General features: G+C 41.7%; 1 protein-coding gene across 1 annotated transcript in view; it reads left to right on the forward strand.

The window, feature by feature from the left end:
- The first annotated feature begins 6,624 nt into the window (after positions 1–6,624).
- LOC125901707 (solute carrier organic anion transporter family member 5A1-like) overlaps positions 6,625–19,895 on the forward strand; it is a 69,914-nt gene continuing 56,643 nt past the window's right edge. The window contains exons 1-2 of the mRNA XM_049597567.1: positions 6,625–6,671; positions 8,622–9,996. Coding sequence (XP_049453524.1) covers positions 9,042–9,996 — 955 coding nt within the window. The 5' untranslated portion in view covers positions 6,625–6,671; positions 8,622–9,041. The remainder of the gene's footprint in view (positions 6,672–8,621; positions 9,997–19,895) is intronic.

Consider the following 19,895-nt stretch of genomic DNA (forward strand, 5'->3'; position numbering starts at 1 on the left):
CAACTTAATATTAATAATAATAATAATAATATTGATAATAATAAACTTTATTTATATAGCACCTTTCAAAACACAATTACAAAGTGCTGTACAATAAAACTAAACACAATTAAAACACAAGGAGAATAACATTAATAACATGCAATAAAATGTAATCTAAGTAAAAGATAAAATAAGGCCAAAGTTAAAATCAAGATAATAAATGGGAAATGAAATCAATAAGGCAGTATAAGATAGACAGACGGCTCAGATTAAGTCAGGATATGCTTTCAGATAGAAGTATGTTTTTAGGAGAGACTCAAATAAAGACAGTGACTCAGACAGCCTTATATCCTCAGGCAGGTCATGATTGCAAAAGCTCTGTCCCCTTTGGTCTTCAGTCTGGACTCTGGGACAAGCAGAAGACCTCTGCCCGAGGATCTCAAACTACGTGAAGGTTCATAAGGGGCTAACAGGTCTGAAATGTAATCTGGAGCCAGGCCATGAAGAGCCTTAAAAAGTCATCACTAAGGTTTTAATGCCAATCCTAAACAGATAGGGAGCCAATGTAGAGAGGCTAAAATCGGTGTGATGTGGTCGTGCATCTTGGTGTTGGTTAAAAGCCTAGTGGCTGAGTTCTGAACAGTCTGAAGTTGTTGCAAGGTTTTTTGATTAAAAAAGGAATAAAGACTGAAGAGTCAAGAGGTGAAGAGATAAGAGCACGTTTAACAGTTTCTGTATCTCTAAAAGTTAAAATAAATCTCATTTTAGCAATGTCTCTGAGGTGATAAAAACATGTTTGGATGAGCTTAGTGATATGTTGTTCAAAACATAAATTACTATCGGACACCACAAGACACCAAGATTTCTTGCAACAGGCTTTATGTGTTGAGACAGGTAACCAGTAGATGGCAGTATTTGTTTTGTGATATGCTGTGACCCAATTACAAGGATTTCTGTTTTTATATTATATTATATAGACAGTCCTGTAGAGAGCTCAGCATGCTGAGGTCAGTTGGTTTAACAAGGAGGTACAGCTGAGTGTCATCTGCGTAACAGTGGAGAGAGACTCATGACGACGGATGACATCACCAAAAGGGAGCATGTATAATGAGAACAAGGCAGGACCAAGGATTGACCCTTGAGGCACACCGTACTTGATATGGTAAATGGATGACATGACATTGTCTGACAAGTATGCGGCAAACCAGTTCAGAGCAGTACCAGATAAAGGTCCAGTGTGTTGGATTTTGGGTGGATATATTGGCAGGAATGGAATATGATATAAAAGGTATGTTTTCTTTAGTGTATAATCACCTGAAAATAAGAATCCTTGTGTTTTCGTTATCTTAGAATGAGCCATTTATGTCTATATAGGGAGTGAGTCCTTGTTTATGGAGATTGCTATGTTTCTACAGTAGCCCAGAACGGACAAACCAAACACTGGCTCTAGATAGGGACATTTACGTTTTCATGTTGGACAAGGTAGTTAGCAGCCCCTCCGTGATGTACTATAAGAAAAATTTTGATTTGTAATGTGATGCTGCTTTATTCAGTGTTTTTACTGATTTAAATCACCTAAGGTCTCATTTATAAACATTGCATAGGGGAGAGTGGGGTAACACCTAATATATTTTACCTTTGGCTAAATGTTATTAAAACTATTTGAGATATTAAAAAAAATTGTGAACGGTTGTTTTTTTTTTTCTAGTACTTACCTTCCTTTTACAATAGCAAGATGTGGCGGAAGTGAAAAGTTATGATGGACCCCATGGGTGGGGTTATATACTTGTGAAAAGTGTCTGAAAGCAGCACAAAAAAAGTGATTTTTTAATTGTAAGAGGGAGAGGGTTAGCTGTAACACCTGCTGGAAATGTCTGTTTAACACGATTAATTCAATACAATTCTATCTATATATATAGGTTGATACTGTTTATGGATCTATGATGGATATCCAAACATATCATCTAACCACCAACGCTTTATGAATGGAAAGATGTGTGGATGTTATATATTTTTCTCTAGTCATCTGTGATAGATACGTATGTAGATACTTATCTTGCCATCTATATCTATATCTATACATACATATCTATACATATACATCTATATCTATATCTGTCATCTATATAAGGACAGGTATCCATCCATCTGTTAGTCTATCATTCATATTCAATGGCTGGACTGATAGATGTACATAGACTGGGTAAACTGGATCCACATGTCAAAATATGAGTACTGATCGATGAATATTGAGAAGACTGAAACTGTGTGTCGATAAGATACCTGACAAATTAAAAATACAAAGTATATCTCATTTAAATAAGGACATTAGTGCAAACTGAACATAAGTTTGAAGTGGTCAGTTGTAACATTGCGTTACAACTAATCCTGTTGTGTGGAAATTTCATCAAGCCTCGTTAACACCTGCTGCAGGTTGGTTACATGGTTCAAAATTGTGCTGTGTTTTAGGCAATAGGACAGTTGTTAAGATGATGTATGGTTGGATTCGGTGACTTACACGGACAGCTCAGTAATCGGTAAACAGCTCGGAATTTCGCAGGTCACTGTTTGGTTGGTATTGTGGTCAAATGGCTGGAAGCACAAAAGGATCGACCCTGTGTAACCACCTTAACAGTCTGTGTCACAATTTGTTGTGTTAGGTTATGCCCCGCTCTCCCCTACGCACAAATCGAGGCCCGAAGGAGGCGTAACGCTAGGGCCACACCGCCCGCGGAAGCGCCGCGAATAGCCTCGAAGCGCAGAGAAGAGAAGGCAGTTTCCTTTCGGCGCCCATGTTAACCGACTGTGTCGTCCACACTGGCCGCGCCGCGCCGGGAAGCTCCACGGCAGGCTCACGATTTGCAGCGATCAGTTCGGCGTCTGGTCTATTTTCTGCGCGAGCCGCGAGCGAATCTGACAAGCCAGGCAGTGAAAAACAAGAGCTGGGAGCAGAATCGCTTGTCGACGGCGTGGAGAAATGCGCGTCTGATGTGAACGGAGGTGCTCCGGCGCGCGAGAGAATTTCGGTGCGCTGCGCTTCCGCGGGCAGTGTGGCCCTGGCGTAAGGCACTTCCCACCCACAAGTTGTGATCTATAAAAACAGACTTGAAACTTTGACCCGTGCTTAAGAACGTTTTGGAGACAGGAGATAGGTGGCGCAGACAGTGAGATTGGAACATGATTGTAGAAACTGGTGAATATTTCTTGGCGCACACCATTTTTGGCTTTCGTCTGTACGTACATTTTCTAACACGTAATTTATAGTTCTGCGTTGAATCGATGCGTAGGTTACGATGTAGGCTCCACATCGATTTGGAGCCTACGTCGTAACCTGCTGTAGCCATACATGCACCTCCCCAGAATTGTAACTACGCGTCACAGTGGCGCAGACCTCCTGTCTGTTGCTGTATACTGACACCATTTCCCTCAGTGGAAACGGAGCTTGTATTTACTTTTAGTTCACAGATAAGAAACAATAAATTGTGAAGACAGTAAGGCCTCCACTAAAATAGCATTTTAAGTCTTGTGTGTGACCTATCCTTCAGGGATTTATACTTCGGGATTTATCCAGGTTTCATATGAGAAGAGGGAAAGATCGCCGGCCGCTGGCTAATCAATACAATGTAAAATACCATGAGCTTGTGCTAATAACGTTTGCATGTTGTATTTGTTTAAAAAACGTGTTAGTAAAGGACAGTTGTTTTATCAGTGAACCTTGTGAGTCGTTATGGAGCCAAACTGTGTTACCTTTGTTAAATGCTGCTCTTGTTCCTGGTTTTATATGAGAAGAGTTCAGTTCAGTTCAGTTTTATGATGTCCCAAAGGGCAAATTAGGTTGCAGCGGCATAGAGGCATAAAAACACAAACATAAAAACATGGTAAGACAGTACATAACATGGAGACAATAACATGCACACAGACAGCAGTTACCGAGCAGTATGCTAGCACAAACCAAGTCGACAAGACTGCCAGCTGACTCCCATTAATACACTAAATAAGCTAGAAAAAGTTAAAAATAATAAATATGATACGAGGAAAAGATTGCTTGTTGCTGGGCTAAATATGATGTAAAATGCCATAGGCTTGTGCTAATAACTTTAGCATGTTGTATTTGTGGGGAAAATGTGTCCAGATTATCACAAGTGTTTGTCTGTGAATGCTGCAAGTTGTAGTGAAGCCAATCCGTGTACTTGTTTTTCAAATTGTCTCTATTAAGCCATATTTAACATAGACATATATACGTAGACGCCGCATTGACTGCCTGAGCGCGTCCTGCGCCGCCGCCATCTTGGATGGGTCTCGCTTCGCCTCCACAGTGCATTCACTTCTATTGAGGAAGGATCTGTATGCACAAGTAAAATAGAATAACTCACTGAATTTTCAACTGATTTTCACGCGGTTTGGTTTGTTACAAACGGCACACATGTAGTTATGATACAGGATGCTTTAATACATTCTGCAGATAGCAACAGCATGTTATTTAGGTCACAACACAGTTCTTTTATTCACCTCAACCCCAGAGTGGGATATATATATATAGATAGATAGATAGATAGATAGATTATTAATAAATTTATTAATATCTTTTAATAAAGAAAAGCATGATTGTTGATTGAGTTTATTTCTCACACACACTCACTGTCTTTAATACCCACAGCCATCAGACTTCATAATTCTTTGTTAAATAGATGATCTTACAGACTTCTTTGAAATTTCCTTTGGGGATTAATAAAGTTCTTCTTATTCTTATTACACTGACTGCTGTGATCCCTCAAAAGTAGTAAAAAACCATTTTCAATATTTACATAAAGTTAATTTTGGTATAACTATGAATGGGACTGTGGTCAAAATAATTTGAAGAAAAGATACAGAAGGATGAGCAGCAGGGGATATTTGCAGCACAGCTGGTGGAAAAGTGAATATGTGCACAAAGATGTGCTATACATAATATGCTATACTATGTTTTGTATTATATGAGGTGAATAAAAGAACTGTTGTGACCTAAATAACATGCTGTTGCTATTTGTTTATTGTATTAAAGCATGAAATCCCGCATTTTTAATGTACGAAAGCATCCTGTATCATAACTACATTTGTGCCGTTTGTAACAAACCAAACCGCGTGAAAATCAGTTGAAAATTCAGCGAGTTATTCTATTTTACTTGTGCATATAGCTCCTTCCTCAATAGAAGTGAACGCACTGTGGAGGGGAAGCGAGACCCATCCAAGATGGCGGCCGGCGAGGACGTCAGCTCCAACAGGCAGCAGTAATCAATGCAGCGTCTATGTATATATGTCTATGATATTTAATGTGTTTTGAATCAACTAAACTTAACAGCACTTCACAGAAACCTCTGCCGCTGACTAGTGTTTAGGAAGTGTAACTGCAGAGTGACACAGACACACCACCGCAGAAGTAAAAATGCTCACAACAGCATAGGCAACGTGCGTAAGCCACGTGCGTAGGGTCTCTGCACAACCATAAACCCCCTTTAAGCAGTGTTTTATAAATGAGACCCCTGGTCTGTTTGTTTTGGAGAAGAACGATAATTCAGCTCCTGGTAAAAAGAACCCCTGAACGGGGCCTCGGTAGCGTAGTGGATAGTGCCGGCGCCCCATGTACAGAGGCAAAACAACAACCCTGAACAATGAACACTGACGGAATTGTAATTGGGAAAAGTTTCAGCTGGTTGCAATCTGCAATCCTCACCACTAGATGCCACTAAATCCCCCTAAATCTTAAGACATCAAGTTTGATGTATGCAGACTGTACGATGACAGCACCTACTGAATCGCTGCTACGCCGTACGATGCAACAGCCTTGCAGCAAAGGTGTCAATAAATAAATGAAATATAAATTATAATAAGGTCTAATGATTCTTAATTACAAGAGTAGTGACATAAGTGTGATTTAAATATTAATGGCTTCTTACAGACTTTTACAGAAGCTAAATTCTCCTTATCAATACTTCAATACGTGTTAACAGGTGGGCATTAAAATATGCACTGATTGGGGTGTCGGTGGCTTAGTGGTAGAGCAGGTGCCCCATGTATAAAGTGGCTCAGGTTCAAATCCAGCCTGTGGCCCCTCGCTGCATGTCGTCCTGGTCACACCCCCGCCCACCCACCCCCCCATGCTTACCTGTCCTGTCCATTAAAGGCAAAATGCCAAAAAAAAACATCTTTAAAATACGCAATAATTAAGATCAGTATACATGAGTATACATGATGAAATAGTGGCATTATGGCATTACATTTGCCATAAAATTTGGGCTTTTTAGGCACTGTGATTGTGAGAAAGCTGTTCAGACTACTTTTTTCTGGTTATTCTTTTTTTGGCTCATTTATCCTCTAATTCATACTTAAACCCTAATTATGTTTTTTTTTATATTGTTTTTTTCATATATATATTTTGACTTTGATGTTGTTAAAAGGTGCTGAACAGATAAAGATAAGATACTGCCATGCATAAAGCACAGGGGGGTTACCTCAGCATCTCCTGCAGTGACACTCGTTATGCTTTTAATTCGGAGTGTTTCCGGTGTTCTGTGAGAAGATGTCTGGAGCTGAGATTTTTAACATGAACGTGTTTTTTTTTTGTATGAATATAAGCGCCTGTACTCTCGGAGCTTGTGGTGTAACTCGGACATGAAGGTTTAAAGGTGCGCGTCCTCGCCTCGGAGTGTCAGGTTAGTGAAGCGCAGTGTCGCCATCGTTGTTGTCTCTTTCTCCATCAGCAAACGTTATCTCTGCAGGTTAGCTGCTAGGCGTGCAGCTAGCTGGAACGTTAGAAGGACTTCCGGTTGTCCTCTTCAAAGTAAAGCCTAGCGCCAAACTCCATTATAAAACATTGGCGAACTGACGTTTTGCTGAACTGTAACGCTTTACACGTCACGTAGCAGATGTAACACTTTTTTTTTTAATGCATCTTTGTTTACTGGAATATTCGGCATATATTAATTATCTATTTGCGGTTTAATAATAGGCCAACGTTAATAAATTGTTGCCCTCGTCCTCGTTTGGTCTACCTAGCTAACATAAGATACCACAGTGGGCATTCTCTTGGTTTGAGACTGAATAATTGACCAGTGGCAAATAAAATGTAGGCCGAATTTATCAGTAGACTTCCTTGATTCAGCATTTTGTAAAAGTTTGATCAAATATAAATGTTACATCGAGCTAAACAGAAAATATTCTTACTTTTCGAAATCATTAATGGGATACGGTGTGACTTTCTCCGTGTTTTTTTTTTTTTACACATTTATTTGACATCCTGTAGGGTAAATATCACGATACTTAGTTGACAATACAATATTATTGCGATTTTTTTAATGGTTTGAAGTAAGCTGAGCATTGCGATAAGAGATATTGCAATACCTTTGTGAAGCTGCAAATGAAGGATAAATTTCGTCATCAGTTTTTTCCAATGAGAAAAAGGTTTAAGTTCTTTTTCAATACACGTCAATCAATTTTTAATTGCAGCAAAATGTAAATGTAATGGACTGTAACACCAATTGATTTTATTATACTGGTAGGCTATCAAAAGATTATTTGTATTTGCATTATTAATAAAAAATTTTTATTTAAAAAATTGATATGTGGCATCTTTGTATCAATACAATATTGACACACAAAATATCCCGATACTATGCTGTATCAATTACTTCCCCCACCTCTGTCCCACTGTAAAGGCAAATGTGGGAAAACAGTACAAGGATTACTGCTCCTACTTAGGGACTGTTAGTTACTTATGAAGAGGAGGGGGTGGTGCAAAATCCTTTTTATGGACTAACCAGCATGCACGACAAGAGTGAAAACCAAAGCTTTTTTGAACTCCAGGGTTTCATCTTCATTTTTAACTTTCCAACATCAAAGGTTAAGTTTAAAACATCTAATAACTAATTATGGTGGAGGGAGGGTCGTGCATTTTCCACCAGTCACTCAGGGAGGCTCAAGAAAAAATATTTGTAGCTTCGTGGAGGGTCAAAAGAAGATAAATAAAATAAAATAAAATAAGTCACATCCAGCTTCTCCCCTCCTCTGATAAGTAAAGAACAGTCCCTTAGATATGATATGATTCTCTCTTGAAATATAAATTAACAACATAGTATTCAAGGCATTGTGTTTTTGTATATCTTGCCACACACTTAAAATATGTTGTGTGCTGATTTTGTGTATGTTACAGCACTGCTGGATTACGATTTTTTTTACGCTTTATTGTGAAGTATACATTTCCGGTTTCCGTGTGATTGTGTCTGCAGCTTGACGCAGTGTTTTCAAAACAGCAGCTACGAGCAGCGGAACACTGCGGTGTTTCTGAGCGGCATTATTATCCGAGCAGCCCGTCACCAGACCCCTCGGACTTCTCCGGTTTCACACTCATTTTCCTCGAGGACACGTCGCTTCTGTTGATTTTTTATTTTTCATACAAATCTCCAGGGATTTACACAGAAATATGATCACTCAATGACAGCCCGCTGGGAGGACAGCTGGTGCGGTGATAACATCGGGAGGGGGGGTGATGCCCTTGACTTGGGGAGGAGGAGTTAGAAGGAGAAGGCGGGGGTGGGGGGGGGGGACCATCATCATCTAATGTACCAAAAGAAGTGACATTGTGACTGTGTGATCTTCACTGGCAGGGGTGTCAGGGATGCGGCGCATGCTCTGCAAGTTCATTTCATCCCTGCCTGCCACGGAGCAGCAGCGTCCTGCTAAGAGAAGCCATCAAGTGGAAATGTTGTGCATCTGCAGGGAGCCCTGGCCCCGGAGCTCCGCCGGGCAAGCTGAGGAGGCCTGAGCGGTCTCCACCTCCGGATTAGATGGTGGCAGAAAGCAAGTGTGCATGAGAAGATAAACAGAGGCTGTCCAGCCTGCACCGCTGATAAGCAGGAGCTGTGAGTCCACTCTCCCTTTGGTTGACATTGTTGCTTTTTTGGGCCTCTTTGTGTGCCAGACTGTGTTTGTGGGAGTAGATGTACCTATTAATAATACATGTAATGGGCAGCAGCCCCTGAACTGTTGATGTGGGCTTGGAACTGGGGCAGGTTTGACTGGGAATAATGGCTGAGCACGAGGAAGCGGAGTTGTCGGAGTCCCTTCAGAAGGAGGACGGGTTTTCCAGTGAGCTGGAGGAGCCAGGTACAGACTTCAAATCTAAAAGTTTGCCTATTTTAAATGAAGAAGCGCCCCAAGAGGAAACCTTACTGGCTGGTTCTGTGTCCATAACGGCGGAGGAGAGCGCAGAATTTATCCAGCTCCCGGCCAAGACTGAGTCCTTTCAGGCCGAGTCCCCAACAAGAACAAACTACCTGCCCAAGCCGGGGAAGTCGGCGCTGAACAGGCCGAGCTCGTACATGGAGAACACGGAGATCCGTAGGAGTAAAAACATGGCGAGAAGGAAGCCCCCGGGGTTTTTTGCTTCCAGGCTTACACGGATTCATCTGCCCAGTCGGAAGTACCTGAGCGTTATTTTACAGGACTCCCGCTGCTTCCTGTTCTGCATGTGCTACCTGACGTTCATCCAGTCGCTCATGGTGTCCGGCTACCTCAGCAGTGTCATCACCACCATCGAGAAGAGGTACAGCCTGAGGAGCTCAGAATCAGGCCTCCTCGTCAGCTGTTTTGACATAGGGAGCCTCCTGGTGGTCGTCTTCATCAGCTACTTTGGCGGGCGGGGCCAGAGGCCTCGCTGGCTGGCAGTAGGCGGAGTCTTCATTGCTGTGGGTGCCGCCCTCTTCTCCTTACCTCACTTCATCTCCCCGGCCTACCAGATCCAGGAGGTCAACTCGTCCTCTGCCAACGAGGGCCTGTGCATGAACAGCAATGCCAGCGGCAGGGACCGTGTCGACATCACTTCCTGTCCCAGAGACCAGGAGGGCAACGAGCACAACCTGTACGTGGCACTGTTCGTTATCGCTCAGATCCTGGTGGGCATGGGGTCCACGCCCATCTACACGCTGGGACCCACCTACCTGGATGACAACGTCAAGAAGGAGAACGCCTCGCTGTATCTAGGTAAGAGTTTGTGTCAGTGTGTGAAGCGCTCAAACACGAGCCGCCATCATCCAGCAGCAGCTGATGTCACGGAGTGGTCATTAGCTTCCTGTCTAAGTAGAAACCAATCAGTGACATCAGTTCTGCAGTGACTGGCTTGAATAACGGCAGGTGTTTGGGCAGCAGTGACTTCTGTTGTCTTCATCTTGTTAGAATCAGCCGACACTCACATCCAGCATGATGCAGAAAATGTGTCTCAGTCTGAAGAAGCTGCGTTACAGCTCAGTAAACACATAAAGCCCCAAAATACAGTGTTCATATTGGTAAAAGCAGACAACGCTGGTTCCGTCATGAACAAAAAGCCCAGTAGAACAACATTAAGTCTTGTTTGATGCTCATATTCAGATATTTATTCAGGTGTTCTCCAGTGAAAGAGAGCAGGATTGAGCCACAGTTCCTGGTATTTTGGCAGAGAGAACAAACAGAAACCATAAAAACAGAACCATACAGTAAGATGTGAGAAAAGAAAGTTTCCACAATGCATCAGATGGCGATGGGAATCGAGAATTAGTTCCAAACTGAGTGGCCCATCTGGACCCTGTCTTCCCATGTTTTTGTGCCTAAGGGTGTTCTCACATAAAGTCCTTGTAAAACAAACCAAACTCAGTACCCAAACTCTGGTGCGGACCAAACGAGCGAACCCTAGTCCGCTTGAAAACTGGGGGTCTCGGTTCACTTACAAGTGAACCCTGGTGCAGTTCACTCACAGTGAGAAATGCAAACGGACTATCCAGCGAACCAAAGAGAGGACGTGACGTAGAGTGCAGTGCATTCTGAGTAAAAAAACAACAAAGCCAATAGCACGAACCGGGAGAAGGAAAGGTAAAAAAGAAAAAGTTGGAAAATGTCTCGTGGGCAGACGTGGAGTAGTGACGAGGTGCAGGCGCTTATTGATATATGGTCAGAGGACTATAGCAGTTGCTGGCTGCCAGCTGAAGGGGATGGATTTCCATTTTCAGTCCTGGCCAAACAATGAGCTATTTTATCTTCCTGGTCAGTGGTCGTTTCAGGCAAAACGTCCCCACACAAGCAGCTGTTGTAAGTGTGTTACGTTGTCCAGGCTGTTTGGGCCGCTTTAAAAAGTCTAGTGTGAAAGTGAACCCAATCAAATGACGGTGTGAAATTTTTCGGCATTCCCCACCCAATCGAACCGACTCCCGCAGACCATCCTGGTGTGAATGCGTCCTTAAAGTGGAACAAAAAGTGGACCAACAGAAAAGGGACTCAGTTCTTTTTGTGTTCACATTGTCATTTCATTTAAACAAGGACTCAATTCTCTTTCTGGCCAACTTCAGCTCTGATGGGGCCTCAGTCCTCTTTCTGTTCACACTATAGTCTACATATAAAAATACTGATATAGTTTTGTTTTGACTTTGACGTCGCACTGCAGTGCGGTTATGAAGCCCCTCCATTTCCAATAAACCTAAAATTGGAGGAAAACCTTAGCGTTTCTGTGCTGTAGACTGTTTGATGTATTGTACTTTCCACCAACAGCATATGACCTAGAGGGCTGAATACAATGGCAAAGAGCTAAGCAAACCTGGAGCGTGCCGGTTAGGTGAACCGCACAGTGGACTTGAAGCAAACCAAACTCAGACCAACTCGTGAGGTGGTCTGACTTCAGAGAGGTCTGAGTTCTCATATGCGCAAAGAATGCAGAGTCACTGCTCTGAGTCTGTTTAGAGGGCTGAAAAGGACCAAGTGTGAGAACACCCTAAGTGACTGTTGGAGACAATTTTTGAAATTGGCGCAGTATTAATTGACAGCGCTGCAGCCCGCAGCTGCGAAACAGGCTGCCAAGTGATGGTGATGGGGAATTGTACACTGTCAGTGTACTAATAGCGTTTGTTTTTGCAACTGACAGGCTCAAAATATCACTGTAAGTGTTTAACCACAATGCTGTAAGATCCTTTTTGTTCAAGTAGAACCCCCTGAAATCACCATAGCTAAACCCACCAGACTCCATTGAAATAAACAGTCATTTTATCATCATAAAATACACTTCATTCAAAGTCGACTGAAACAAAATAAAACTCACAGAAAATAGTCTTGGTTTGTCGCTGTTCCAACAATCACCAGCTCTGTTTGGTTTAAATAAACCCTTAATTCACCCAATTGGATGTTAAAACATGCTGCCTTTATACAAGCTAAAATTTGTGTTTGTTTAAATGGAGTCTGGTGGGTTTGCTGCTAGCAATTCTGGGGCTGTTTCTAGTTAAACAAAAAGGATGTAATACTTTAAAAAAAAAAAGTCTGTTTGTCTCTGTAGGGATCCCTTACATACTGTTGTCAGACACTTAGAATAACAATCTCAGCCTGTCAGTGGCAAAAACAAGCACTTTGAGAGGGTGTGCTTTAACGCCATTTGTGGCATGACAGTGATGCGGTCAGGTCTGAAAGAATACTGTCGTGCCACAAATGCTGTTAGAGCATACCCTCTCAAAATAAAAAAACAAATTTTGCAACTGTTATGATGGAAATACATGGGCTCTTTTATTCAACACTGGACCAGTTTCAAAAATTGTTATCTCCATTAGTCACAGACACAAAAACATGCGATAATGTTGTCTATGTCGAAAAAATCACAAAGCTGAAAATGAAAACACATCACAAATTATTTTTTGATTTTGTTTTTTTAAAGAAAGGTAGCTAAAATACATCCTGTTTATATTTTATGTGGTGTAATTTCTATTTGTGTGATTGCCAATTTTGCTGATACTGACATGGGTCAAAGTATGTGGACACCTGAACATGGCACCCACATGTGATTGTTAAGCACGTCGTTCCAAAACTAGGAGCATTAATCTGCCGCTGTGACAGTCTAGGGAACCAGATGTTGGAGTCTGGCTGCAGGGATTTGCTCCCATTCAGCTACAAGAGCATTACTGAGGTCCTGTGGTGATATTGGGTGATCAGGTCTGGCTCACAGTCGATGTTCCAGCTCATCCTAAAGGTGTCAGATGGGGTTTTTGGTCAATGCTCTGTGCAGACTAGTCAAGTTCCTCAATACCAAATGTAGAAAACCATTTCTTTTTGGACCTGGCTTTACAGGAGAGAGCCAAACACAAAGTGTTTCCTCAAAGTTGGAAGCACACCATAGTCTAAATTATTGTATGCAGCCCAAAGATACACAGTTTGAATATGCAACTGCATTGAGCATTCAGCACCACCTTTGTCACATCACCAAACATTTGTTTCGGAGTAGGCTCCAGTGCTTTGCTCAACAGGAGATCAGCAGAAAGATTGACAAGCAGGAAGTGAAAAACAACGCTACTCAGTTCCTGTAGTCCCAGTTTTTGCCACCGCCATGGTCGAAATGTCAGACGCTTGCGCCACATAGTTCTACAGGCAAATCAGTGGTGTAACCGTTGAACTGCCCCCTTTTCCACTGCCCTTCCCTTTCACTTGCTTCCCCAGAAGTTCTCGCCCCAGTGGACTCAAACAAGGTAAAGCCTAATTAAACCAACAAATGAGAGCTGGGTTATGAAAGCGAGTAGAGGAGGTGGAGGGAAGAGGGGAAGGGCTTATGTGCATTCCTGACGTCGGGGTAGAAAAAACTGAAAGTCCTGCAGAGGCTCGGCTCTGGTCCGAGACCCTTTTTTCCTTCTTTTTCAAACAGCCAGAGGAGCAGAAAGAAAGTCTTTGATCTGTGGAGCTGCCAGTTGGTGGTACAGTGTCACCTGCAAGGAGTTAAATGTGATTTCACACTTTCCAGGTTGTAGCATTACCCTTTTTTGGCTGTAATTTGCAAAATGCTTGAGGTTATTTCTCCTAAGGTGACAAAGAAATTTGCCATAAAAAACAACAAATTCACATGAACAGTACACTACACAGATTGCAGAAATTAACGCAAATTCAGCCAGTCCACATGCATTCTGAGTGACCATGCAATTTTGTCCAGTCACTGCAACTTTACCCCAAATTTTACAATTTGAAATGGGTAAAATCTTAGTTCATTGTAGAGCTGCATGCAGCGTATTAATTCACTCAGCCTTCTCTCTCTGTTTATTATGAAACTGTTGCTGTTGGACCGGAGCTCTGTGCCTGGGACCGATTCTCACACACACACACACACACACACACAGTGACAGCGCTAACTGTTAGCATCAAATGGCTAACATTACCCAAGGTTTAATGACACAGTTGAGCCATGTCGATGTTAACAGCTCGGCGTCGGATGTTAACTGCTGCTGCGGGGCTTCTGCCCAAGTAGCAAAATAGCATGGATGAGGTCATGTTGTGATGTGTTAGCTCATGCTAACAGGGCAGAGAGCAGCTTATGGGGATGGTCTGTCATGGCTGCATCAAACGGCAGCAACAGCTGATTGTCGGTGATTGTAAAAGACTGTAACAATGTTGGTTTATGGGAAAAAGTGATACCTACAGAATTAGAATGTATGTGTGGCAGTAGCTGACGACGCCGGGGGTGCAGGGTCTGGCGCTAACTTAAGAAGTTTTTGCGGGTCTGTGAATGCAGGCTACAAATAAATGAATATGTGGGCAACCCTTAAATTATTTTTTTGGTATGCAGGTGATTTTTTCACTGCAATACCACGAGTGGCCAGTGGAAAAAATTTGGAAGCAAGACTGGGCGGCTTTCCTGGGGGTGTGGTATTTTTACATTCTTTAAAATGTGTCCGGAGGAAAACTTTAAATAATCACGAGGAACTCTGGCAAAAGTCTGGCTGTAGTTTGCCACCGTTTTTGAAGCATGTCCCACACTAGGAACTAAGATCTATGTCTCTCTGTTTTCCTTTTCTCCCGACTTTATGGAAGTCCTGCACTAAATTACTGAAGAGCCCCTAGATTTTTTCAATATTATGACCAAGGTGTACAAAGAAAAAAAAGCATTTCTAACATTTACATAAATGTTAAAGAACATTTTGGGCGAGAGCATTGTGTCCTTGAATTTGCAGAAACTTTAGAGTCACAATTAGGCGAACATGATCTTGTCTCAGTAAATTTGAGTATCATCGTGTTTACACTGTCGTGGCGTATTCATGTCCAGACAGGACATCTCTACTACTGCTAAAATGAGCATAGACAGGTACACATGGCCTGGTCTTCAGCTTGTGTGGAAACAGTCAGTCAATTAATCCTCTGGTTAATTGTCAATTAATCAACAACGATTTTACCAATCAATAAATTGTCATTTATCAAGAAAAAAGCACCATTTTCTTATCAAGCCTCTTCAAGTGTATTTCTACTTTTCTCTGTTTTAAATCCATTAAAATCAAATATCATATAACAGTACATTTGAAGATCTCACCTTCAGTTAGTAAGAAATACGTAAGAAAAAAGCATAATGAAAATAACTGTGAGTTGCAGACCTGCCTGCAGCACTGATCATAATTTCCCTGCACTGAAATTTATTGGGCAACATATAAAAGAGAGTTGAGGAATTTTAAATTAAAATTAGTGTGAACAAAAATTAAAATAACCTTGAAATGATCTGTAGTTGTTTCTGGTTGTAACTTGATCTGCTCTACTAGCCACTTTGGCAAGTAACCAAAAAGTGTTTGTCTGCTGAGACCCACTTGATGAGTAAACTCTGGTATTCAGTTGCTTTTGTGACTGCTGAATGACGACATTTGTTTGCAGGCCTAAACAGTCTCTATGGTCGCCAACGGCAGGACGGTGCAGAGCACAGCAGAGCAGAGCAGGGTGTCCCAGCCAACAGGAGCAGAAACTGTTTGGCTGCAGAAACATGTTGGTGTAGTCGGTTAGATTAATGGCAGCTGACATCTCCTCTGGTCAGTGGAATAAGGACACAATCACAGTTCAGTCTCATATCAGGGACAAACACAAACCAGCAATGTCCTGCCAGTTTGATGATTTCAGTGTGTAATAGCTTATTTGCACTTGCTGTTAATTTCCAAAGCAGTTAGAGAAAGTGTGTTTACCATGGATGGCTGCTGCATTGCAACCGACTTTTTAACATTTCACAATTTCCAATTTCCAATTTTGCGTTTTTCTTTTCTGCATAATAGCATAGCACGTACATTAACTTTTTAGGCAAATGACTCATATTCAGCTCAAAAATATCAAAAATCCTGGAAATGAAAATAACCTTGATGTCATCCCTTGATTTTTTTTTTAAGCCACTGCAAGAGGCATTACGTTTTTGGGTGTGTTTGACCATTCGTCCATCACAGTCTTGTGAATGTAAAATCTTAAGAATGCCTTCAGGGATCTCTTCAAATTTGGCACAAATGTTCACTAGGGTTTAATGAAGAACTGAGTAGATATTTGTGATCAAAGGTCAAGGTCACTGTGACCTTGTGTCCCTCTCATTCTCTTGATTGCAATATTTCAAGAACACATTGAGGGAACTCTTTCAAATTTGGCACAAACTTTTTAGTTGAACTCAACGATGAACTGATTAGATATTGGTGGTCAAAGGTCAAGGTCACTGTGACCTTGCGTCTGTCTCATTCTCAGGAACACAATATCTCAAGAAGGCCTTGAGGGAGTTTCCTCAAATTTGGCACAAATGTCTACTTGAACTTGAAGGGGTATTTTACTGCTGGATGGATTGCCTTTTAATAAAATTACACAGCAGAAAGACGCAAATACTTTTGAAATTGATGCTACATAACCAGAGAAACCAAAACAAAGAATGTTTTCACTTAAGAGAAAGAAAACCTCCATCTATCAGAATGCAGTGCGCCGCACCACACCATTAAACACACTGCTGGTATATGATGTAATGTGAACACATCTGTTTGAAACAATGGCAGCCGACTGGCAAGAAACAATCTCAATCTCTTAAGACAAGAGATCGACAAGAAATAGGCAACTCGGTAGAAGAATTTGTTTTTATTTGATCAGCGCTGCCTAGTTTTACTTTTTGACCTCAGTTTTTTGGCCTTCGTTTTCACTGTGCCGGAAACAGTATGGCGCCCACTTTCTGTTCACAAACTCTCATAATTACAGCTAAACACAGCATTAAAATATGTTTCTATAAATATTGTATGCAAGAAATAGGCAATACAGTAACATAATCTTGATATAGATTCGGTCAGCAGTGCCTCGTTTTACCATTTGATTGGGCTTTGGTCCGAGTTTGAGAGAGGGAAAGAGAGGGGCGGGTCAGTTTCATGATCTGCTTCTGTCCTTACTGTGTCCCTGGTGGTGGCATGGGTGGTGGGCAAAACCACCCAATAAAAATGCAGAAGTACACCCCGTAGTTTGAACAACAGCCCGAGAGTTATGTTATCTGACTGAGTTTCGATGGGGGGTGAGGTGGAAAATCTAGGCACTGGTTAGATGGAGGGTAGTTTACCACAGTTCATTTACATATGCTGCCCACAATTTTTTGATACAAAGCTGGTTAAAAATTTGCTAAGTATCCCTTTAAGAGTGAACTTATTGGAATTTGGTTGTTAAAGGTCAAATGACAAGGTCACTGTGTTCTCACACAACATGTTTTTAGCCATAACTCAGGAATTCATACTCTAATTAAGACAAAATTTCACACAAATGTCTGATAGGATAAGATGATGAAGTGATGACATTTTATATCCAAAAGGTCAACTTGACTGTGACATCATTATGTTCTGCAAAAACACTTTTCTGGCCATTAATAAACATCATATCTCAGGAACAGAAGGGGAGACATTTTGTTGGATACTGAATTGGTGACTCTAATCTTGGGTGTCCACCTTGAAACTGTGATGATTGTAAAGATCTTCTGTGCTGCCAGGTTGAAGATGTGTGTGTGAAGCATCCATGTTTTCACAGACATGGATGTAAACTTTAACTGTAACTTGACGGGTTTGTGGAGCCATACAACTGCAAGGCAGTGTTAACACACCAGTAGCGTGGTCAGAGTTGCCACTGAAGTGTTGCTCAAGGGCTTGTTAACGTAGTTGCGTTGTCATGGGCTTGTGTGTGTCTGCTACTTGTAACAAAGCACCTCGATTGAACATCATCTTAAGTTTGCATTTGGTCAAAAATATTTGCTTTTGTGCTATTCATCAGTGTCTGAGCCCTATTTTATCATCACATTTTGGCGCCCCATAGCATCCCCGTGTGCATCGCTATGCAAAGAAGGCTAGCATAGTGTCAGCTAACTAAGCTAAATAACACAAACCCGTATGATTGGTTGATGCTTTTTCTTTTCTTGTTTTTTGAGATTTTTAGTTTCATTATAACTTTCCAATACATTACAGAGTCTTAGGGCTGCTGTGAAACTGTGCCTACTTAGGGCAACAAAAAAGGTTCATCTTGGGTGCGTCGGTACTAGGGGTGGGGGAAATTTCCGATTCTTAGATGTATCGCGATTCGGACGTGGACGAATCTGAATCGATTCACAAACGTCCAAATTTCGATTATTTAAATCTGTTAATTAGAGTAATACAGAAGGTTCTAAATAATGTGGAACTAAGAAGCGCGGTACGCGTCATCCTCAGGACACTTTGGGATGCGCACCTGGAGCAGACACGCCGACACGCGCACAGAGGAAAACAAACATGGCTGACCGCTACCCACCTCGCCGTGAGAGCTGAACAGCTTCTTCTAATTTAAAAGCAGATGTGTGGAAATACTTCGGCTTCTACAACGTTGACGGCGGAAGCAAACTGGACAAGAGCCACATTATATGTAAGCTGTGTTGTGCTAAAATAAAATACTTTGGCAACACAACAAACATGAGAAGCCATGTAACTCGATTCCACCTGACGGAGGAGTCAGGGAGATGGCAGGCTGTTGTTGCTGCGGCAACTAGTGGCGCTACCGACCAGAGAACAATCGAGGAAGCAATTAGAAAGCTGCCACCCTCATCGGAAAAGGCGAAGCGAATTACGAAGGCCATCGCGGCATTTATTGCCAAGGATTTGCGTCCTTATTCTGTCGTGGAAAATCAGGGATTTCGAGCACTGCTGCATACACTGGAGCCCAGATACACCATCCCATCCCGACGCTATTTCACTGACACTCTACCATCAAATGAAAACAGAAGTCATGGCCTCACTGTTGAAGGCAGGCAGGTAGGAACGCAGTTACATGTGATGCTTGGACGTCTGTCGCCACCGAATCATTTGTTACTCTAACTGCACATTTTATCTTGTGATTTAAGATACCTGTTGTTACCTTTGGTTCTGTACAACGAAGTTGTAACTTTCCAGTTTGCAAGCATTTCCATTTATATGTTTAATAAAATATAACGGAAATGAATTCAACTCTTTCTTATTACAAATGCACTGTTTTTAAAAATTGTAAGTGTTGAATGCTTATTCAGTGAGACAAAAAGAAATGTAAGTTGTGAAAAAGTGCATCAATATACATAAATTAAAGATGCATCAATAATCGTTTTATAATCGAATTGTAGCCCCTGAATCGTAATCGTAATCGAATCGTGAGGTGCCCAAAGATTCCCACCCCTAGTCGGTACAGTGGACAATCAAGAGAGGATGGCAGAAGAAATACCCTCACACCAATTCAGCTGAGCTGGACAACCACAAAAAAGGTTCACATGCTGAGATGAATACCAAAAAATGTCAATTTATTCAGAACATCCATGCACAAAAAGAAGAGTGCTCAGAGTGCAAGAAATAATAATAAAAGTGATAAAAACAGCAGATCAACATTTCAGTCCTTGACTATTATCAGAAGAATGGTACACAATAAGATGGAGGACAAGAGGGTTTACATATGAGTCAAACTTCCATATGGGACCTTAATGTGGGTTTCCCAATTGTTCCATTTCAACTTGTAGAGGTCTACATTATTTATAAGTCTGAATGTCAGCTTTTCCAATGCCGCCAGATGACCAAGCTGACTAAACCAGGAACTGACCGAGGGAGCATCGAAGACCTTCCATTCACTCATAGTTAGTTAGCGTCCCAGCATGTGCGCAG

Source organism: Epinephelus fuscoguttatus, linkage group LG15 (assembly GCF_011397635.1).
Source record: "Epinephelus fuscoguttatus linkage group LG15, E.fuscoguttatus.final_Chr_v1".
Classification (NCBI taxonomy): Eukaryota; Metazoa; Chordata; class Actinopteri; order Perciformes; family Serranidae; genus Epinephelus; species Epinephelus fuscoguttatus.